The sequence below is a fragment of the Grus americana genome, chromosome 3 (genome assembly GCF_028858705.1).
Source record: "Grus americana isolate bGruAme1 chromosome 3, bGruAme1.mat, whole genome shotgun sequence".
NCBI classification, from domain to species: domain Eukaryota; kingdom Metazoa; phylum Chordata; class Aves; order Gruiformes; family Gruidae; genus Grus; species Grus americana.
Window position 1 is genome coordinate 16817250 of NC_072854.1, and position 23430 is coordinate 16840679.

General features: G+C 49.9%; 1 protein-coding gene across 2 annotated transcripts; it reads left to right on the forward strand.

Moving 5' to 3' along the window:
* Window positions 1–3768: 3768 nt before the first annotated feature.
* Window positions 3769–23073, forward strand: CYS1 (cystin 1). Of its 2 annotated transcripts, none has more exons than XM_054822605.1 (3): window positions 3769–4103; window positions 12743–12795; window positions 18040–23073. In XM_054822605.1, the coding sequence occupies exons 1-3, from the start codon at window positions 3846–3848 to the stop codon at window positions 18146–18148; spliced, it is 420 nt and encodes a 139-aa protein (XP_054678580.1). In that variant the 5' UTR covers window positions 3769–3845; the 3' UTR covers window positions 18149–23073. The 2 variants fall into 2 exon arrangements, with proteins under 2 accessions (XP_054678580.1, XP_054678581.1); XM_054822606.1 differs by having other exon boundaries at window positions 18043–23073.
* Window positions 23074–23430: the final 357 nt, after the last annotated feature.

Below are 23430 nucleotides of genomic sequence, written 5' to 3' on the forward strand. Positions count from 1 at the left end.
TGAAAAAACAGAGCTCCACAGGTTCTGTTTTGGTTATTATATTGCAGGGAGCCTGTTATTTCGCCCAGCAAGGAAACTCCTCGTATGTTTGCTCTCTGGTGCTCCCCTAACAACTACTGGTAGCGCTGCAGCTGCCCATCATGCCGTGCCGGGGCGAACAGCAATACAGCCCAGCTGCAACACCCCCTCCCAAATGCTGGTGCTGGGGCCCTCTCGGGGTGTTGCTCCTGCCAGGGGAACCTGTCTGTGGGGCAGAGGGTGTGTTGGTATCTGTCTTCCATCCTCCCCACCCCCTCCTCGCACTCATGCTGCTGAGTGCGACGGGTGGGCTGTGGTGGTCCTTGCACCGGCTAAAGCAATAAAGATCTGTCCTGTGGCCAGGGACTTGCTTCAGGGGTTGGAGCCAGAGAACAAAGACCTGACGAGGCAAAAACTTCAGGCTCTGGATCGCAGAGGAACAACAAGACGTTGGCTTCAATAGAGGGAAAGCCTGGGCCTATGGGGTTGAGCTGAGGTATGGGATAAGGTCTGTGAGACCATCCCACAGCGACCAGGGGCTGGGGACAAGGGAGGGAACAAGCAACTTGGCTGCAGCTGGCTGCAATTTTTCACATGCCCTGTCCCTTCACAGATGAAGGACTGTCAGGAGAGAGAAGAGTGACAGCTAACAGCCCTGCCCGTAGTCTGGGGGTGGAATGAGACATGGGATGAAGCAGAGTCGGTCTGGTTTATTCTCATACTCAGGGGAATGAGCAATCTGGAAATAAAGTCATGTTTTGTCCAGGCAATTGCATGTCTCAACTCCACTTTGGCCATTGGGCTTGGAAGTCCGGTCAAATAATGCAGCAGGACAAAGCAGTGCTAGTGGCTTCAATGGATAACAGCAATCTTAAAATAATCCCATGTTCCTCAAAGGTATTAAGAAATAAACGTGATGGTTTCGTCAAGACTTGGGTGTTAATATGTATAAGCATAGATGTGTGTGTATGCATGAATATAAATATATGTGTCCATAATTAATTCTTTTATTAGAAGAAGTCATAGCCAGGTTTGAAGAGTGCTGTCTGACAGAGGTAAGCAACCTCTCCCATACAGTGTATGTCCTTTTCTTTCCCAGATCAGAGGCTGAGGGTGCCAGCACAGCAGACGTCAGAAGAGGCCACCTACCATGCAACTCCAATATTGTCCTCCAGAAGAGTTCCTGGGCTCCCACAGGACTCGGGAGACGCCGGGAGCCGGCGCTGTTGGTTCTCTCAATGCTGCACTTCAGATGTGAAGGCTCCTGGCTCCTTGCCGACATGGCTGGGTGCCATCCAAAATTGATCCACATGCCATACTTGGCACTTGCACTGCACACCAGCCCTTGGTCTTGAAGATCAGCCAAGATATTATCCACTAGCCCTGCTGGGAAATGGTGTTAAAAGCCACCAGTCCATCATAAAGAGGAATTTGATAGCCGATTTTCATTGATTTTCTGGAGAAGTCATGTGCTTTAGCTTCTGGAAAATCTTCTCCTTAATTCTCAGCAATCCTAAAGTCTTTGCAGCAGGGAAATATCTCTGAACGGCCTCAGACTCCTTCAGTGTCACTGTTAAACCGCTGCTGCTGCATTTGGGGTCACCGCTGCTCATACACTTCCCTGGCTCCAGTAGTGAGCCGCTTCAAACCATGAGGTGTTTGGCTTGTTTTGACAGCTGGTTTATGGAGCCGGTGTCGCTTCCGAGTGAATCTGCAGGACTGCCCTGGAATGAACTGTTTCCATGGGGGCAGCCAGGAAACTTTCCAGGAAGCTCCAGTCCTTCAGAGACAGCCTTCAGGGATGGAGGATGAGGAGGAATTTGCTCACTTCTTGTTGGGAATGCCTTTGTCCCTGATGCCTGCAGAGCCTTTTCCCTTGGTGGAAGATGTGCCACACATGGTGAACCTCAACCCAGGAGCCCAAGCACCCCTCATGCTGGGGAGAGCTCAGAAACGCCGCCTCTTGCAAACCAAGAAGACAGGTCAGGAAAAGGCAGCAGAGCCCCGTGTCCCAGTGACCGCTGAGCCCATGGGGGCTGACGACACCTCTGCTCCTGCCCAGCCCAAAGCCCCAGCTGCCTCCTCTGCTTTCAGAGACACTGAATTCTTATCCAAAAAGCAATACAAGTACAGGAATGTTCTTTCCAGGAATGAAACAACATAGGTTGGGTTAATTTAAGGAAGCAGCTTGAGTTAAAGCTTGGAACTGAACTGCCTCAGTGTAGTTAGAAGGGCCAAGGTCAAAAGTCCTCTCCCATCCCTCTTCTCTCCTCCAGCTGGAACAGCCCATTGTGCTTATGCACATGAGATATGCCAGTGCCTGGAGCCACGCGGTGCACAGGGAGAGACAGGACTGCTTTTAACCACTCAGTAAATATGACCACGTGGCCACTGAGTGTGCCTCGGTCTACCTGCCAAGAGGAAGGTCTTCATAAAGCATGTTATGCCAGGTCAGAGCAGAATGATGGCAGTTCCTCACCTTGCATCCTTCAGCCATCCCATATGTCGCGTGTTTTATTTGGGGCTATTTAATTCCACATTCAGCTCCCCCATCTCCTCCTCAGCATCCAGTCCCATCACTCTTCCTTTCTCCAAGACCTGCCTCAGATCCAAAGCATCTTCCCTGCCTCCTCCCCTTCCCCGGAGCCAGGCCCTGTGTGTGACACTGTACTCCCAGACTCCAGCTGATCTCCTCTTCCCACAGAACATCCTTCTGGCAATGATCTGACCACTCATTGCCTTCCCTCCTCCAGCCCCTCCATTACAAACTCTTGGGCTTTAGCTTGGTGGTTTAGGAAGAACCAGCAGGATGAATGACTGGTAGACGCAATCATTGCAATCCGTGATGAGGAGCAGTGAGAGGAGTCACACCTCTGGCCCTCCTGCTTTTATCAGCGTCTGGTTTGGAAGAAGGGGAGCAGCAGCCCTGCAGGAGCTGCTCTCCCTCCCACTCACTCACGTGCTACGGGTAGGGGCTGGAAATCAAGCAGCCACTGTACCCCCCTGCTTTCATCCCCAGGGGGAAATGACAGCCTGACCTTTAACAGGTACTCTTTAATTTGAGCGATACCTTCCAGAGTGTCTAACTATCGTGCAAATATTTCATGCTCAGAAGCAAAGACAGAAAGAAGCAATTGAGGATGGTTTTAGGGGGTTTGCCAGGAAGCAGAGGGTGACTCCAGCCGTGGGGACAGGCTAAGGAGGTGCCCAGCTGTACCCTCCTTCGCACAGAGGCTTCCCCAAAACTCCACTCCTTTCACTGGTTAGTCCAAGGGTGGAAAATTTCCCTGTCCAAGGAACACTGCCAGAACCGCCACTCAGTGCCCAAAACCTTCCCCAAATGACATCCTCCGGGCTGTGTTATTCTCCAAAGGTCCGCAAGACCGGTCTGAGCGAGGTGTGCTTGAATTTAGCCCAGGATTGCTGTTCCTGCTGCATGGTCCCTGAAGGTGACAGTGTTCCCCCCCCAGCCCCGGGAGATGTATGTAAGGAACGGGAGGCTCGGGAGGTTTTGGAAGGATCAGAGGAGCGAGGCAGCCTGTCCACTCTCTGAGCTCAAAAACTCTGGTTAGAAACGTCCCTGCACCCCTCCCTGCATCACCGGTTCCTTCCCTTGGCCTTTGGGGTACTGCTGGGTGGGATTCTCCCCCCCCCCCACCCCAAAAAAAAAAAAAAAAAAAAAAAAGGTTTTGGGAGACCCAGGCTCCGGGGAGCGGCCAAGAACCGCGCCCGCATCCGCCCCGGCCGGGAGAGGCGGCGGGGCCCAGGAGCGCTTCCCGCCGCCCCCCCGCCGGCACAGCCCCTTGGCTCCGGGACCGGCGGCGGCCATGGGCAGCGGGAGCAGCCGGCGGCGGGGCGCGGCGGCGGGGGCGGCGGCGGGCGCAGCGGTGCCCGCGGGCAGAGCGGCGGCGGCGAACCGGGAGCTGCTGGAGACGGTGCTGGCCGAGTGCGAGGAGGCGGCGGCGGCGCCCGCCCCCGGCTGCCGAACCCCGGCCGCCGGCGGCATCCCTCCGCCCCGGGACGCCGGGCGCTGCGGGGAGGCGGCGGCGGGAGGCGGTGGCGCCGGGCCCCCGCCCGAGCAGGCGGTAAGTGCCCGGCCCGGCCCCCGCCGGGACCCCGCGACCGGGCGGACCCTCCCGGCGGCGCCCCCGGGACACCCCCCCCATCCCCTGGGGGGGTCCCTGCTGGACGGGGGAGCCCCCCGTAGCCGCCGCTCACTGCTGAGCCTTGGCTTCCTCGAAACAGAAATGGCATCAAGCTCTTCCTCTCCGTGCTGGCAAACCAGGCTCGGTCGCATTTGCTGCTGCTCTTGGCTTTTTCTCTCTCTGGTGCAAGGGAGATACCGTCCCGAAAAGGGCGGTCCCCTTCACTTTCCCTGTGCTACTGAAAGTTTCTTTTCCTGCCCTATGGAAATAGCTCGACTCGATAAAGTACGGCTCACGCTTTTCTTTGGGTCGGGCTTGTAAACAGAAGTTTTAAAATCTGAACGTAAAGCTGCCGTTTAATGTTTGCCAATCCGCCGCAATTGCAGCCTGGCTCTCCCTAAAGAAGCATTTCAGTCGCTTTCTGTTTAACAAATAGTGGATTTGCCTCTGAGGGAGTTGACATTTATCTTTTTTTTTTTTTTTCCTCCTATCCAAAAATAACAGCAGCATCTATATCATCTGGCGATGAGGCCAAAAATCACCGGCTTCTTTCATCTTAGCTCAGCTTTGGAAGTTGCGTGCTGTTTGTTGGATAAACGCTGCTCCGTGCAAATGCGCAAAAGTTGTCAAACTAATTTAAAAGAAGAAACAAATATTTAGGACCCAGGAACTTTCTGCCTTGCATGCCTCCGTTTTGCTCTTTAGAAATGTATCATTTCCATTGCCAAACTGTATGTCTGTAGGATAAGGATAACTTTAATATAAAATAATTTTGCCATTAGGAAACTTGGCAGGGTTCAGTATGAGAACCCTTTTTTTAGACAAGTTTTAAAGAAAAGCCTCAAAGACAGTAAGATTTAGAAATGGAAAAAAAAAAAACCAGAGATCCTGTATTGTCATATTTTTTCCTTGCCCTTTTAACTCCAAAGCCTCTTGCGGTATGAACGTGAGCTCATCTAACACCCCCTTCTCCCCTGAGTGACTCTCATTTATGAGCAGTCCTCCTGGCTTCCCTCATTTATCCTTACCTATGGGAACAGAGGCTGCTGGTGTCCATTTTCCCTCTGTCTCCACATGTAAATATCATGGGTGGATCTTTAAAAATAGTAATTATACTGGTCATGAATTTCCCTGTGCATAAAGTGGTATTTTAGCTCTATTCTGAAATGATGTGTATTCTGGGTAATTACATACCAGAAAGGCAACGGAGCTGCCCCTGTCTTTCTTTACAAACATCAGTAGAGAGACAATATACCACAGCAGTAGATAGTAGTGAACTAATGACATGGGGCAAACCAGAAAGGATGAAGAATGTAAGATGTGGCCTCTGGGATGGCATGGGGGGTCACCATGCCTAGCTCCCTGCTGCAGACCTCCTCCTCTGGCAGAAGTGATGGTGAGGAACCCATAGCATCACCTTGGTTGCCCCGGGTCGTGGTCACATCCAGTGCAAACCCAGGGTGGGAACATCATTAAGCCTTGCAGCACAGACATGTCTGTGAGGGCTCTCAAAATTCAGCCTGAAGCAGGCATGTGGGACTTCAGTCACCCAGTGTGGCCAAGTGGGTGCAGCACACAGCTATGCCACCCATGAGGTGATGGTGAGGCCAAGCATCTTGTGTGTCTCCTCATCCAGCTGCTGCTGCTGCCTCTTGTTTGGGAAGGAAGTTCACATCTCTGGTTGCACCCAAACAGGTTGTTTGAAAGACAGCAAAGAATTACCAGTGTTTATCAAAGATATGGAAGACACAAGAGAAGTCTTAGATATTTTCAGGGGCAAACCTGAAACTTTTCTTGGTAGCACTTTCTTTACCTGAACCTGAGGTGGCCATGGTCCTGTTGAGACAACAGTCATGGACTTACCGTTCCGACTTCTCGAGGCCTAAGAAGTCACTAGCCTGAGAGAAGGAGGGAGGAAACTGCAGCACCAAGTTTTGCTTGTTTACTGGATGCAATTTAGTCTTCTAGGTTGTTATGCAAACTGCAGTTCCACCCTTCCCATGAGGCCGGTGGAGGAGGTTTCTGGAAAGGGATACCAGCTTTGTTGCATCACCAGTTCCTTGCTAGAAATTTTGAGGGCAATTTCTCTCAATCTTGCCAGTTTCTCAGCCAGTCATTTATAATTCCTGTCTCATGGTGGGAACTTGCTTGCTTTGCCCTGTTCAGCTGTGCAAACTGGATGATGAACAAAGAAATTTCAGGATGTGTTGAGTGAGCAGAGCTAATGGGGGAAAGATGAGGGAGGAGGAGGAGGAAAGGCAATGAGGAAATATTACAGTAGAAAAGTCTGATGAGAAATAGCCTGTGGAGGAGCAGATTTTGGCTGGTGAGAGGAAAGCAGAGGTTTGCCACCAGCCAGAAGAGAGCAGTTGCCTGCAAGAAGGACTCAGCTCTCTGCTGTCATAGTTGGATTTCTCCTGGGCGTGATGTGCATCAACATTGTGCTTTCCCACCCGAACCCCGATGCACTTGTCATCCAGCAGCAAGCTGGCAGCACCGATGGGTGGCCAGGGCAGGTGGCAAGGGCTAGTGGAGAGGGATGCGGCTGTATTTAAAGGTTTGAGTCACCTCAACTGCATTCAGATAGTGCTTGGGAGTGAGAACGGTGAAAGCACATCACGACAACGGGCTGGGAAACAAATCCTGATGGGGCACATGAACCTAGTTTGGAGCAGACCCCAATACCTCCTTATCAGCATCAAACATCCATTTTCAGGTTTGTCCACAGTTCTGTTTAGTTGTACATGCTTTTTCCTCATTTCTTTGCTCAACAGAAGAAGAGCAGGGTGGCAGCTCTTGGTGGAAACCAGGGGAGAGGCCGCAGCCTCAGACATTTCCCTAAAATGGAAAAATCACACAGACATGTTAGGGTCTTGCTTTTAACAGCTTTTTCCATGGCGCCGTCACTCCTCCTGGCTGGAAATGGGATATGGTTACACTAAGCCGATCATGCCAGCCATAGCGTGGGAATAACACAGGTAGAGGATGTATTAACTGTCTTCTAGAGGGACTATCATGTATTTTCAAAACCCTCCAAGTCTTCAAAGATTTGTCTGGGTTTTTTTCAGCCAGATAAATGTTATTTGTGCAGATTAGTGTGGTGCAGCGTCATCTCGTGGCTGGCTGGTCCCAGCTACAAACACATAGGGGTCCTGTGGGGACATTTAATGTCATACCCCATTAGTTTCTTACAGGAATTCAGATAGGTTTATTTTTCTGCTCTTGTTAAAATGTGCTTCCCCCAACAGACATTTGATCTTTCTAATTCAGTACTGTTAGCAATTTATTTCAGCATTTTTTTCCTGGTTGCATTAATCGTCAAAAATGCCCTCGAGTCAAGATGTTTTCCTACAGTCATGTAGGGAGCCATGCCCCACTGGCCAGGTGACTTCAGAAAAGGTCTTTTCCAGCTGAACATCTGGGACTTCTTGAACTCCAAACAGCTAAGGGAAGCAGCTAAGTGAAAAGTCCAAAGTCAGATTATTCCAGATTCTGCAGTTAATTTCCAGGTATGGATCTGGCAGTTGCTGAGCAAAAGGTCTTCCTCTCTTTCACTTTACCTTCCTTATATTTTTAAAAGCACCTGAAGCTTCGCCAAAGCCCATCGAGCAGTGAGCTGTGCTGTACCCTCAGCCAGTGTCACCCTCCCACCACAGCTGTGTTGCAGCTGGACTCAGAAAACTGCTGACTACGTATTTTTTCCCCCAACATTATTCAGCAGAGCATGGCTCACTTTTGCCCTGAAACCATTCCTGATCTACAAACTAAGCACAGGGCATGCACGGAATAGCTGGGAGCTGGTGTTTTAGTTGGCAGGAGAGGAGAAGCGTGGGAACTCCCCGCGTCCCTGCCCACTTCCCGTCTACCGCCTGTTCCTAATTCCTTCGCTGGCCAGAGGATGTTGCTGCAGACCGGAGCAAGGCTGGGTGTGCTTTGTCTGGGATGCAGCTGGGGCTATACGTCCCGTTTGGTACCTACTGACACGTTAGGTAAGCTAGATTTATTTTTTTTTGCCAGCAATAACTCCAGCTGCGGGTTCTTGAGAGGCTGTTTTTGGCAGTGGTGACTGGCTTAGCCACCCACATCCTTTGCCGGCGTCTCTGGAGGGTGCTGCCCTTCTGCTGTACCAGCTCAGCCATCCGCAGCTGTGCTACAAACTGCATCTGTGATGTGCTCTGGCTCACATCATCTTCCTCCTCTCTAAGGGGGGGATTTTTAATTTCAGCTCAGACTGGTCCCCTGGCCCAGTTCACAGGTGGAGGGATTTGGGAGCAGCAGAGGCAGGGAAGGAGGCACTGGCTTGCATCCTGCAGAAAAGCCACGCTATGAAACCACAGCCCAGCAGAGCAGCACTGGCAGGGGACCGCACCGCTCCCACGTAAATGTTTTAGGTGGCTCAGTCACTCTCTAGGCTCCCTCGTACATGATGGAACCACTGAGGGTCTGTATCTCTATTATATCTCAGGGCTGTATCTGTGCTGGTAAACTCTACCATAGCAGCTGCCTGGCATCGAACTGTGATGGTCTGCCCTGCTGAGCTGCTAGGATGGTCCCTGGCATGGTTTTGGCCTGGGCCAGCTGGCAGTCTCCCAAACAATGCTTGGGCATGGTTCAGGGGCCAGCACAGGGACCATCCCCAAGGGGCAGCTTGAATTTGGCCGCCAAGTTTTGGAGAGAATGAGGTTGAGACTATAGTTGAGACTATAACTGACCAGTTTCAACACAGCTCGGGGGCAGTGCAGAGCCCCGAAGGTGCACGGCTCCAGATCACCCTGTGGGTCCCAGGGGAGGGTGTTCTCGCCCAGCTCACCCGCGGCTGCTAGAGCTGACAGAGGGAGAAGGGAAGGAGCAAGGGGGGTAAGGGCTGGCAGGACGGGTGAGGAACACCAGCCACAGTTCGCATTGGGTTGGGGGGAGTGGGAAGCTGCACCCCAGGAGTGCTGGTTTGTGCACATGGTAAAGAGAAATAGCTCCTGCTTCCAGCTCTCTGCTCTGCCTTGCTCCCAGGAGCCCCTGCCCTAACATAAAGGACGGCTGTCAAACCACTCCACCTCACATCTTGTTACGTTAAATTAAACCTGAGTACATGCTGGGTGAGCTTAACATGCGAGCCTTTCAACTTGGAGGAGGTGGCGGTGTGGGGCGATGTGGGGTTTTGTGGCACAACAGAGCCCAGCACGAGATGCCTACGCTGGGAACAGGGTGAAAAACAAGGAGACACACTGCGGTCTGGATGAGTAATAAAAAGATGACTGCAAGCTGCAGAAAGGAGAAGCTGACTTCATTTATCTCTTAACAGGGCACAGGCCAACCAGGCCAGCAATTACCCATTTAGCTGCAGGATAGGAACCCATAATATTAAAGTGTCATGATGTACGCATCATCTCTACCCACATAAAGGGCTAATACTAATTATCTGCTGAACTTGCAACATATACATTACAGCAATCCCGAGCGGGCTGGGTGGGGTCAGTTTTTATTATGTCTCACTGCCTGCCACAGCCCCTGCTCCGCATCCTGCCCAGCGCATGGTGTCACTCGGGCATCGCGGAGCCACGCGTCCTTCACCCGGATGAATTAGGAGCAGCTCCCGAAGCACGGGAGGCTCTGACAGTCGTGGAAAGCCGGAGGCTGGAGGTGCCTTTTGTTTTCACTCGCCACCATTTTTTCCTCATGCACCGGATTAAATGTCAGTAGAGATTTATCTGTGCCAATGTTGAATTCTCTTGGGAAATAAGTGTTGTTGCTGACAGATCCTTTGGAGAAGGTGGGAGCTGATTTTGCACAGAGAAGCAGATTTTGATAACCAGAGCTGCTCCGTCCTGATGACTAATTAATTCTGTCTTCCACCCACACAACACGTACAGCTCGTAATGTGGAGGAGTCAGCCACAAGGGAAGAAAAAAAAGACAACCTACTGTACAATTCAACCCCCTCTCTAAAATGATCCAAACCCATCCGTTGCCCAGAAGTGCTGGAAGCTGGATTCTCACTGTGGGAAGAGCAGCATCAAAGCATTCCTGGAGAACTGTATTCCCCTTGGTGCTGAGGATGAATGATGTTCTTTGCCTGGTGGAATGAAATTGGGGCGACAGCAATAACCCAGTAGGTGATGGTGAGGATGAAGGCCACACTGCATTGCAGAATCAGCCATCAGAGCTCAGGACGGCGTCCTCCTGGCACTGCCGCTTGCTCTTGTCACTTGTGAGAGGTTGCCAAGAAACGATGCTAAATAACCAGGCAGGAACTCTCTTCCCTCACCATCAGTTTTCTCACATAGCCTTGTCTCCGCTCGGACCCCGGAGCTGTTTCTAGAACAGTTCAGGCTCTTCCAGAGGAAACAAAGTGTTGACAAAGAGCAGGGACTCTTCTGAAAGGAGGCCGACTGCCCTTGGAAAGGTATCAAAGATGTTATAGGTCTTACACAGAGATTTTGTTTGTAATTTTAACCAGCTAGGACATGAAAGGCTGTGGGTAGCAGACACCTTTCCCAGCTCCAGAAATGGAAGCTACTTAGGGCTCACCTGGAAGAGGTATTGACCCAGTACTGTGAGAGAGGTGTGTTTGCTGCAGGCCCCCCTCACCTGCTCAAGCACAGGACCCCAAGGTGACCGTGGCAGCACAAAGCCCACCCAAGAAGCAGGGAAGAGCTGACCAGTTTGCTGCTGAGCACCAATCTGCCTAGCAGTGTCTCAGACCACCGTGTTTAAACCTCAACTCCTGTCCATCCGCATGTGAAGCAGCTAAGGAACAAGCATAATGAAAACATTTCCTCTCAAATTAAAAGTAGGTGCCACTCAGTAATGGCAGACACCCGGATGGACATTTCCATCCAGCAGATGTCATATACAAGCCTGACTGATAGCAACTGATTTAAATCAGTGCAAAACTGTGCATAAAGCCATCATCCCTGTACTGGCGCTGCCTATAGAGGGGTGTCTCCCCTCCATAGCTCCCACGCTTATCAGCACCAGCCCTGAGCGCTGCTGGACCTCAAGGCAGCACAGGTTTGAGCTATTTCAAGAGCAGATACATGATCTTACTGAAGAATCGCTTGATCCCATCCAGCCCTGCAGAAACACCACACAGCAAATATATAGGTGATGGCTCTGATCTGCAAGCTTCTCCACACTGCTCCCTGGTGTTCCTTCGCTTCCCTTTTTTCTTGTACAGAGAAATCTTTTCCTCTTTTCCATGCTGATGGGAAAACTTTTCATTTCTATTTTCTGGAAACCAAATCCTCACTGTGGTTCTGTGTGCTACCCGTTTAACATCTGTTAGTGCCATCATGAGGCTCAGGATAACTTGTACGAAGATGGCCCAGCAGCTTTAGTACTGAAAGCAGCTCAGAAAAAATAATGGTGAGCCAATATGGGTCTAATTTTGTTCAAAGCTACAGCCTTTATCCCTGTCCCCCTCCCTTTCCCCGTGAGAGTGTGGTGAAGAAGCAGAAAAAGATGAAAGTTATATTCTTCTCAGCAGCATCTGGCTGGAGGGGGGTTCATCTTATTACTGGTCCAAATGGGGGCTCAGACAGACACAGAGTCCCATCATCTTCCCATTTTAAATACCATTAGTTTTGGCTTTGGTTGCCCCCCTGGTGTCCCATTGGAAACTTGTGAACTTCCAGCATAGGGAAGGTGGATGTTTTACTCCAGATGGATCATTTCAGGGAAACAGCTTTGTCAGGTGAAAAGAATTGAGTCTGTATTGCCATAACTTCCTTCCTTAGCAGGTATTTTCATACTGCTACCTGTCACCCAGCAGGGCAGTGTGTATTCGTGGGAAAACTGGGAGGTTTAATGAGTTAACATTCAGTGATTTCAGTTGTGTAGCCTGCAGCCACCAAGGTGCCCTGAACACTGAAAAGAACTAGCAAAGCAGTGGTTAGTAAAGGGGAGTCTCTTGTACCTGTATGGTCTCCACAGAGCTTGTTTGGGAGTTTAAACCAAGAATAGACATGGCCCACTATAGACAGAGACATAGAAATGAAAAATGGTTTGAGTTGGAAGGAACCTCTGAAGATCATTTAGTTCCAACCCCCCTGCCATGGGCAGGGACACCCTCCACTAGACCAGGTTGCCCAAAGCCCCATCCAACCTGGCCTTGAACACTTCCAGGGAGGGGGCATCCACAGCCTCTCTGGGCAACCTGTTCCAGTGCCTCACCACCCTTATCATAAAAATCTTCTTCCTTATGTCCACTCTTTCAGTTTGAAACCGATGCCCCTTGTCCTGGTCACTACAGGCCCTATTTAAAAGCCTCTCTCCATCTTTCTCATAAGCCCCCTTCAGGTACTGGAAGGCTGCTATAGGGTCTCCCCGGAGCCTTCTCTTCTCCAGGCTGAACAACCCCAACTCTCTCAGCCTGTCCTCACAGCAGAGGTGCTCCAGCCCTCTCATCATCTTCATGGCCCTCCTCTGGACTTGATCCAACTTGATCCTTCTTACGTTGGGGGGCCCCAGAGCAGGACACAGTACTGCAGGTGAGGTCTCACGAGAGCAGAGTAGAGGGGGAGAATCACCTCCCTTGACTTTAAAATGTTGTAACTGAAATACGTGACTTTTGTTCTTCCCCAGGACTCATCAACCAGAAGCCCACCAGGCCCAGAGAACACCACCGCTGACCATCAGTGAGTACCCCGTGCTTTTTTTATATCTTCAGGGAGGAAAAGCAGTGGAAGGAAGGGAGCATAAAGGGAAAGCTATTCCTGCATGCCTCCCGCTGTGCAAGAGCTGGGAACGGTGTCAAATCATTTTCAGCCCTAAGTATTCTGTCCTCTACCTGTTTGCCATTAAAATCCAGGAGCTGTGCTGCCTGAAAAGATCCAGGCTCCAGCTCAAGTACAGTACAGAGATTCATTCCTGGTAACGAGCAATGCAGAATTTAGGATGTTCACATGTCGCACAGGCACCTTGAAGGAGCTTGTGAGAAGCTGGGGAGCATTGCCTCAACGAGTAGCTCAGGCCCTGGTTCACCCTTAGGTCATCTGCAGGCTCTGCAGCAGGTAGAAGAGGAGGATAAAATCTCTTTGCCCTCCAGGAATCATAAGAGAAAATGCATGAGACACTCCCATGCTACACCAGCTAGAGACACGAGTGTCCCTCGGAGACAGGGGAAAGGTGGGCACCTACTGCTCTGGGTGTCAAAGGAAATCTGAAATCTTCCTTCCACAAGCAAAAGCTACTGGGCAGACTGTGCCTCCGACTGCCTGCACCAAGACTGATGGGAACAGTTTGATGCATGTGTTAAAAAAACCCATATGAAATGAAAAGGCTTGAAAAATCTTAAAATATCATCTCCTTACGCTAAAAAACAACTCTTAAACACCAAGCTCTCTGACTGTCATCCAGCCCCTCCGCTCTGCAGCACTCAAGAGTGGATCACGCTGCAGATCCTGGCCGTCGGGCTGTGTGACCTACTAATGCCAAGCAGCGCTGCTGATGTGACACGAGAGCCCGGGCGCCAGCCACCATCCTCCTCCCTCCTCTCCCTCCCAGCTGGCAGGGAGCTTGCCTGGCGAGGCTGCTGGTTTCCGGAGCACTTGAAAAACATGTCTGCCCTCAGCTTTCCTGACAGCAAGGCTCATGCAAGCGCTCTCACAGGGACTGTGGGCCCTCCTGGGCTCTCCATCATCCTCAATGGGCTTTGGGCTACGATGGCAACTGAGCAGTCTTCTCTGGGGGTGCCCACCCAGCCCTGCTGCAGTCTCCCACCGGGCTCCCCGGGCTCTGGCTGGCCCCTTACCCCCGGCCAGGGCTTTCTCACTCCTTCCCTCCCTCCCTCCCTTGCAAAGGGAAGACTTGAGATGGCAGAAACTGGTTTCTGATCTGGGATGACAGAGCAGAAACTTATTTTCACTTAGGTAACGTTTCCTTTATACCCACGTCAGAGTCCCGTAGCGCAGCTCACATGTGAAGTGCCGGTACCGCCCGTGATAAACAGGGTTGCAATTTCTGCTGGCAAGAGCCGCATGCAAATATTTTTCTGGAAATGGTCCAGCACCCAGCAAAACTGCATTTTGAAGAAATCAAATCAAGCCCCAGAAACAGCGGTTAATGTGCGTAGGTGTCTCATCCCTCACATTTCTGTGGCTAGAATTATTTTAGATAAACATTCACGTTACAAGCAGCAAAATGCAGCCTCGTCTTGACAGAGTTGCTGACTAAAGAAATTCCCATCAAGCCAATTAAAGAAGAAAATAAATGTCAAGCAGGGAGAAAAAAACCCCAAACACCTAGATATGGAGACTTAGGACTATCTGCCAGGAGAGCAGTCATGTGAGATAGATGCTGTAGGTGTGCACCTCCTGTGCTGCAAATATTCCTGTGTGACACCAAGTAAGCATCTAAAGCAGGCCCTAATGAATACGTTTGATGCTCATGGGAACACGGCTGGATGTATTCCTGAGCGAGCTGGGTTACCTCTCTTCCCCTCCCACAATTCTTTTGTGAACCGCTCTCTAGCATCTGGTAGTCCACGGGTGGGATGACACAGCACGAGAACGCTGTAATGATCGTACAATCGCTGCCAAGGCTTGTGTCACTGGCAGAATTACCGGGGCGTTGTTTTGACCTATTTTTCTGCTGCAAGATCCTGCAGAAGGCGTTTTAATGATTAACCCTGGACTTTCCCATTCTCAGCAAAACAGTAAAAACCAGTGCCCTAGATTCACCCCAACCTAATTTGCAGCCACTTCACTCGGGTTTCTACCTCAGAGCTTGTCGCCCTGGCCACCCATCAACGATGTAGTCACCAGAGCCTGCAGGCAGCTCTCCCCCACACCAGGCAGCTGCCTGGCACCAGGGACGTGGCACTGGCAGCCATCCCCACCACGGGGATCTTGCCCAAAGGTGCTTTTCCTCACTTTTGGTCTGATTATGGCCTTTGCATTTCCTTCTCCTCATCGCGTAGTTCATTGTCTTCCCATTTAAAAAAAATAAATAATAAATTCCTCTTTCCCTTAATAATCTTTAAACACTGAGAGGTCTTTAGCTGAATTGGAGCACATTTCTTGCTTTTCTCTTTCCTAAATTGCTTCATTCTAGCCCCTTAAATCACTTTTATTGCTGCTTTCTAAACTCCCTCCAAGCTGTTAATAACTTTTTAGTAATGAGATACCCAGAAGCCTGCACAGTAACGTTGATGGAGTTGCACTGGCCATTTTTCTTTGCTGTCCTGCCATGCTGCAAATTCCCCTCTCATACACTCTTCAGCTAGCTCTTTTGCTCTCAGCGTTGCTCCTTTCCAGGTTTCTCCCTTCCCCCAGAACATCTGGGGTTTGAAAAATTTTCCCCTGGCTGCGTGTCGTCGAAAGCAGCAAGGGGCCTCCTCTCCTGCCAGAGCAGGCTTGTGGTCCACCAGCTCCTGTCCTGCCCACGTCCTGCACTCCGAATTTCCCTGCCACAGCCTCTCGCTTGATTCCAGGACCAGCAGGAACAGCTGGCAGTGAAGCTGCACCTTTGAGATCAAGGTTCAGGTTGGGAGGGTCCCCGGAGATGTCTGGTCCCATCTCCTGCTCCAAGACAGATCAGGCCAGACTTCTCAGGGCTTTGTCCCATCAGTTCTTGAAAGCCTCCAAGGATGGAGCCTGTGCAACCACAGTTTGTTCCTCTGCTTGCTGTCCTCAGGGTGCGGAAGCTTCTCCTTTTATCCAGATAGAACCTCTAATTTTTTAATTTATTTCTGCATTCCCATATTAAATTATACAGAACTTTACCACAACAGAGAGAAAGAACATGAGCAGCAACTTGCTTTTCCTTTGCTCTGGAAATAAGCGCAGTCCTCTCTATTCCTCTCAATTCTGGGATGTGCACGGTAGGTGGGGTTTGCTTTTGTCTTTTTAAAAGTGCATCTATGTTTCAACGAGTTCCAATTTCACCTGGATATTTTCTCCCATGCTTGGAGGTCACCATGCAAGCCAAAGCATCAGGAATAATTAACAGTGGGAAATTATGTAACCACCAAGAGAAACAATGAGTGTTCTGTGGGCCTGCAAGCAAGCTGCCAAGAATTCTGCCTCTAATTCATCACATCATATAAAATTAATTTAAGGATTGCCACAGTGCAGAGTTTAAATCAATAAATCGTGTGTTTAAGTCAGATTTCCACATTTCCTTTTCCCAGTTCTTGCTTTCTAGCTGCTGGTGTATGGTTCGAGCTCTTGGACTTTTAGCTTTCTTCCCAGCTCTCATTTACTCCAGTAGAAACCAGATTGCTTGCAGTCCATCAGAAGGAAAGTGAGTAAAAGGAATAAACATGAGAGCCTACTTGCTAAATCCTACTTGCCGACATCTTTCTGCCAGTAGAACTTGCCATCAAGGGCACGGGGCAGCGTAAATAGGTGTAGGACACCCACGTGAGCCAGCTGGTCATCAGGTGGCTCCAGGAAAAACACCAAACTACTTCTGAGGTGCAGAAATAGGTCATAACACAGCTAGATCAGAGCAGCTGGAGTGGGCAGAAGCCTTTCTGACCTGGATAGATAAGAACAGAGGTGCGGTTGCATTGGTGCTGTTTGCTCCGCAGTGACAGCGGCAGGAGACTGGCAGCTGCCTGTTTCAGCAGTGTGGCGGATGCTCCCTCGCCCAAGGAGAGCAGTTCTCAGCTCTCAAAGACAGCTGGGGGCTTATGAAACCACTTCCCCTATATGACAGTTTCCTTAGAAAAGCATTTTAGGGCTCTTTTCTTCGATTCTGATTCTACATTTACTTACCTGTGTTGGGGCAGCTCCTATGATTTCATCTAATAAACAGGTCCTCGTGGTTTTTTTTTTTTCACTAAAAGATGCTAATGACCAAATTCATCCCAGCTGCAAGACAAAGGGTGAGATAGCTGTCATCCTTAGAGAAATGGTAAGTCAATAGATGCTACATAAAGAATCTGGAACTGATTTGGAGCCATGCTACTGGATATGAAAATCTCTCCTCTGGCACCCAACGAACCACCATACAAAACCATTTCTTTCTTGCTTATTTGTTCTCCACCAGTGGATGGCCACAAAGTAAGCCCACCAACCTCAGTTGATGTGGCATGGCAGAGCACTTTACAGTTTGGATGTACCAACTCAAGTCTCCACTTAGCTGTGCACCTCACCATGACCTCCATTTCGTGGAGCCACATGCCCCAACTTCCAGAGATAACTAGCTTGAAGGCCCGGCTTGCTCACCTCCCAGTTCTCTTCCACATGAAGGAGAAGCACTCACTTGTCAGCTGCTGTCTCTTCTCTTGAGTCCTGGAGGGCAAGATCAAGAAAATTTACTGGGTAGTTTGAGCTACCATGGTCAAAGCTTGCAGAAGACTTTTCACTGTTCCCCCTCACGCAGGTAGGGACAGATTTCCCTTGTACCCAACATAAACCACCTCTGATAATACTGATAAAACCCGTACCAGTTCCCTTTGAATCTTACATCAGTTCCCACTCGTGGGACAGCTGTGCTGATGTGAAAATAAATAAAAGCCATAAAAGCAGTTTGAGGTAGCTGTGTTAATATTTTGGTTGAAACTCAAATCCCTTACAAACAAAAAAACCTCTTTCTGCATAAAACCTTAAAACTAGTAACTACCATAAAGGTTACGCAGTTCTTTAGCTGGGCCTTGAACCTAACTCACCAAAAGGTTCTGGAAGTTTGAGCTGGAGCATCGTAAGGGCTGTACTGTAATGAACTCGCAGACTAAAATAGCTGCCAAGTGATAGCAAATGTCAGCAAGCGATCTGCCTGTGGGGTATGGGAACTAGACGTGACAGAGTATCTGTGTCTCAGCAAGCCACGTGCAGCTCGATCTTTCCATTCACAAAAAAAATGAAGTAAGGGTCACCTTGTGTCTTCAGGGCTTGATTCTCTCTCATAACACAATAACTCGTTCCCTTCCCCAGCAGGTGCCCACAAAGGAACAGCAAGAAGCCGTCGGGACAGTCCGCAGTATCGTACGATTACTCGGAGGAGGAGCTCATGGCAAGCATTGAGCGGGAGTACTGCCGCTGAACCCAACCCCGCACCACGAGAACTTCAAGCACGTTCCTGGAAGCCCATCTGGAGCAAAACTGCTGTTGACAAAATAACCCCTCACACAGCAAGATGACGCAGGAGAGGTGGGGGGCGAAGGGATGCGGAACATGAGAGGCAGTGTGGCTGCTTGGGAAGGACGGAGGAGAAAGCCCTCCTGACCAATTCTGAGTGAGAGCATGAAGATCCTCACCAACTGCTGATTTCTGATCGGTGCTGTTGGAAGAGGGACCAATTCATCTTGCGAATCAATATTTAGAAACGCATTTCTAAATGGTATTTACAAGTGAAGACATACTAGAATTGAAGTGTCATACTAGATGTGTTGAGGTATGGTGCTTTGAAGGAAGATCTTGTTTTGTCTTAGCAGAAGAAAAATGCAGCAATATAATTCAATTCAGATCTCACTTAAGGGGTTGTTGCATAAAATTCATGTTCCTGCCACTTAAAACAGGCCAAATTCACTCCTTGCGCTGTGTAAGCCTCTAGGTCTGAATCTGGTACTGTCTCTTTGAATGTGGTCCCCAGCATGGGATGTAAGATGAAAAGGGGAGTGAGGCCACCATCGGTACGTAGGCAGTGTCATCCCAGAGTTCAAATCCCATCACTTAGGCAAACGAGGCTCCTGGGAGCCAACAGGGAGCACAGGATTTGTACAGTCTCTTCAGAGTGGGTTGCCAGCATCGGTGTGGTACCTGGGGCTGCTTGGCATGGATCCTCCAGTGAAAGGAGGCGGCACGTCCCCGGTGCTGCCTTGCTGTGGCCAGCGGTCATCCATCTGGGGAGGGACTTGCATGCTATTGCAGAGCAGCTGTTTGTGATCAGTTTTCAGAATTATCAGCCTTGGCCTTCCCATTTATTTCTTCTAGGTAACCTAGAAAAAAAACCACTACATTTTACCATTAGCTGACTGCAAAGTGAAACAGAAAGTCATCTCTCCCAAGAAAACCGTATATTTTCAGTGCTCCCTGACAGGGAAGCCTGGTATTTTAGGGTTTCTGCCTTTATTTTACCTGTGTCTTAATGTATTATGAGTAGCTACTTATTATCAGAAGCAGAAAAACACCTTCTTTCTATCTTCAGCTGAAGCATAAAAGACATCAGATGAAATCTTCACATAGACTGTGTAAATGCAAGAGGAAACAGCAGGACACATTTAAGATGCTGCATTTTAACGTCTTTGTATTCCTGGTATCTGAAACAGAAATAAATGCATCTGTACTCAATGTAGCCCTCAGTAAAGGCATCAAATGTTGTTTTGAAAAGGCTCTCCAGCTTACATGGCAGATCGTCTTATGGCACCCGCAGAGACTAAACAAAATGCATCCTTGGAGGATGGCAGGAGGGATGCCGTGAGGCAGACACTAGATTACACCCCTGGTGCACACACACACACACACACACTCCAGTTGTCTTTCCTACAGCAGCCTTCAGTGAAGCTGGCCATTGTGCTCTGCCTGAGGGCTCAGGAGCTGCCAGGCAGCCTGCAGAGGTGAGAGCCAACCTCCTGCAAAGCTATGCAAGCTTGGAGGCAAGAGCTCCCAGCACATTGGCCAGGACGCTTTGATAGGACGAGGGGTAACGGTTTTAAACTGAAAGAGGGTAGATTTAGGTTGGACATAAGGAAGAAATTCTTCCCTGTGAGGGTGGTGAGGCACTGGAACAGGTTGCCCAGAGAGGCTGTGGATGCCCCCTCCCTGGAAGTGTTCAAGGCCAGGCTGGATGGGGCTTTGGGCAACCTGGTCTAGTGGAGGGTGTCCCTGCCCACGGCAGGGGGGTTGGAACTAGATGGTCTTTAGGGTCCCTTCCAACCCAAACCATTCTATGATTCTATGATACCTCGGTGGCCCAGAAGTAGCCAGAGTAGAAAGCAGATGTCCTTGCATAGCTTGGGGGAAGTTGGGTGGGCCCTCTGGAGCAAGGGCTCTCCAACCCTCCTGAAAAAATCCAGTTTTGAATAACACTTTATTTTTTGGCAGGAATAATCAATTTTAGACCTACTAATGCTGCTAAGCTGTGGTAGGAACACAGTTTCTCTGCAGCCTGTCAAGCGTCAGCAGCCAGATCTCCTAGAGCTTGTATTAGTTTTCAGCAGCTCTCAAAGACTTACTGGGGTGAGCAGAATGTGCCTGTGGAGAGCAGGAAAAACATGGGAGACCTGCTGACTCCAGCACCACAGGCGACCACAGCACTCCAGACCCTGTCTTGTGTTAATCTCCACACTGGTTTAGATTTCCCTTCAATTTGGATTTCATTCTTTTGGCCCCAACCTTTCTTGCGCCAAGGTCCCCAGAGTCCCTGGCAGGCACGGGGAGATGCTTCGAGGAGCTCAGTCACAGCTCCCCCATCAAGAGGGCAGGGCCAGTGTATTGCCATCCTTTTGGGTGGCCTCCAGTGACACAGCAAACCAGAAGGAAAGCCACGCTGCTGTCAGACCACGCTGCAACACGAGCAGGCAGGGCACCACAGCAGCTGTCCCCGCACCAGGACAGTCACTGAACCAGGGAAAAGGTGGGAGAAAGAAGTTTCAGGGTGCAAGGAGGGGTCTCGAAGTGTGCCACAGTCTAGCAGGCTTTCTCTGTGCCATGAAATGATGTGCGCTCAGTGCTGTGCATAGAGCCAGCCGGCACAGAACGGCTCACAACCATCTCTCTGATTCTCGTACTACCCTGCTGTCCAATACACGCAGCATAAGACAGGGGAGCTGAGCACAGGTTTTGAGCTAATGCTATTAATCCTCATTAATAAAACAGCAGAAGGTCATGTGTATTAACCAAATTACTACATTATTCATCTAACAAAGACAAATGCTACACACCATATTTTGCACCAGTCCAAAAGAAGTAAGAGAGCCTTGCTGGCCAGCTGGCTGTCTATACATACCTCCTATTACTATTATTTTTTAAGTGAGGCAAAACCACAGTTGCTGAGAGGACTGAAGAGGGTAATTTTTTCAGCTAATCATGACAAATTACTCTTTAGTACATGCAGAGATATCGCCACTTCTGAGCTTAGTGACTTCCATGAGTTCAGGAGGTTTCTTACATGGCCATGCAACAAGGTGCTAGCTGAAAGGTTCTGGTGGTAAAAGCCTTAAAGCTGTATTTTTTAAATTACTCAACCCAAGATCTTAAAAAACAAAACCAATGAACCTGAAACAACAGAACCAGCTTGCACACTTACTCAGAGTCTTGATTTCACTCAAATCTTTTTTTTTCACGTGCATCCTTTCTGTGTAGATGCCTTTTCTTTCTGACAGCACTGCAATGGATGCTGCTTTTTTTTGCAGAGCTCTGCCTTTTCAGTAGCCCAGTAAATGAGCAGAAGTCGTTCCCAAAGAACAGCTAAGAAAACAGACCAGTGTTGGAGCAGTTTTAGGAAGCAAGTTGTCTTTTACCTGCTGTGTAGCCATCCAGTGATATCTACTACAAGCTTCAAGAATTCAGCTGGGAGCTGTAGGTAGACGAGCGTGGAAAAAGCTGTGACTTGATCTGTGCTTGGGTGAGATGGCTGACAAGGCCGATGACAGCCAGTCACCATAACCATAGCTCCTCAGGATAGCAGGTCTTTATTGTCCACCTCCACCCGGGACCCTGAATGCCAGTCCTTCTACCCAGCGTATGTGAGGATGGCTCCCGTACATGTGTATCTGCTAGCATCCCATTACCGAGACCTCTGAGAGCAGAGCAACTAATAGTTCCCTGACACATCCTGTCCAGTGCCCTTCTGTCATCTACTCGCCTTCACAATGAGAGGAGAAAGGAGGGTGGCACCCTCACCACCCCAGGGATGCTCTTCCCTCAACCTTCTTCCTCTGAGGATCAAAACCCCCACAAGCTTTCAGCCAAACTATCCACACGCACACCCTAGGAGCTGATGGAGCCACTGCCCTGGATGAGATGCAGCCCTGGAGTTGTGCCACAGGAGCGTGGTGGAGTTCCCCACCGCACGTGGCAGGGGAGGGGGAGCACCAGCTGCCCAGCACAGACTTCATCCACAACAGGGTTGGTTTTTTTCCCCCCCATTCTGGACACAGGACATGGCAACTATTTGCATAAAGTGAAGTGAGTTTATCTGAACAATGATAAACAGAAGAGAAATCACTCTGAACTTGAGAGAGACCACAAGGGAGAAATTAAATCTAAAGTATTCTTCCATCCAGAAAAAAAACTCTCTGAGGAAAGAGTATGCTCCTTCTTCCTCAAGTTTTCTGCACATGCAAGTTGTGCCCATGGCCCTCTGCACACACCAGGATGTAAATGTCACCTGATTTCCTCCTCCTACACTCAAGGACTGAAGCAGAGATTGAGGAAGGCTGTGTTTGGCAGAGGACAAAACCAGTCTGGAAAGAAAATGCTTCAGTGCTAACATACTTGCTGCAGGGAAGGTAATCCCATGGACTGCAGACAGACTGGGCTGAGGCTTTGCAGTGGCCTCCTGAACCGTCTTGCCATTTCCTTAGCCTGTAGGTTGCCAGGTTTTGAGTCACAATTTACTCTTTGTGCACGCACGGAAAAAGTTTGCCTTCTCATGGCCGTAGCCTGCCTGCCTCAAGCTATCTTGCCAGACACAAGCAGAAGGTAAGCAGACAGGTGGGCTCACAGATGTCCTGGTTCTGGCAAGGATAGAGTTAATTTCACCAGGAGCCAGGACAGGTGAGCCAAGCTGGCCAGGGGCTATTCCATACCATGTGACGTCAGGGGGCTATTCCATACCATGTGATGTCATGCTCACCATAAAAGGGGGCTAGTCGGGCAGGGGCAGGTTCGGTGTGGCTCCAGGAGGGGCTGAGCATCAGGTCGGTAAATTGTTTTCTGTTATCATCCATTGTGAATATCTGTTATCAGCACTGTTGTTGATTGTTTTCCCTCTCCCTTGCTGTCCCAGTAAACTGCCCTTATCCCAACCCTCGAGGCTTTGCCGTCATTTTTCTGTTCTCCTCCCCATCCCGCCGGGGGAGGGCTGAGCGAGCAGCGCGTGGTGCTCAGCTGGGGCTGGGGCTGAACCACGTCAACAGATTAAACTTCAAAACCGGTTTGAAGATTTATCCCAGCAGATGAACTCAAGCCAGATGTAACCCTGAGGTAGGATTCGGCTCACAAGAGATGGCAGATGAAGTGCTGCCTTCGTCATTCACAGGATGTTGAGCACAGCTTGCACAGCTGGAATCAGAGAGCTAGCCAGAGCTGTAGCCCAAGCCAGAGGAGCACACCAAGCATGCAACCACCCAGCAGCACGGGCCACCTCTGCCCACACAGCAC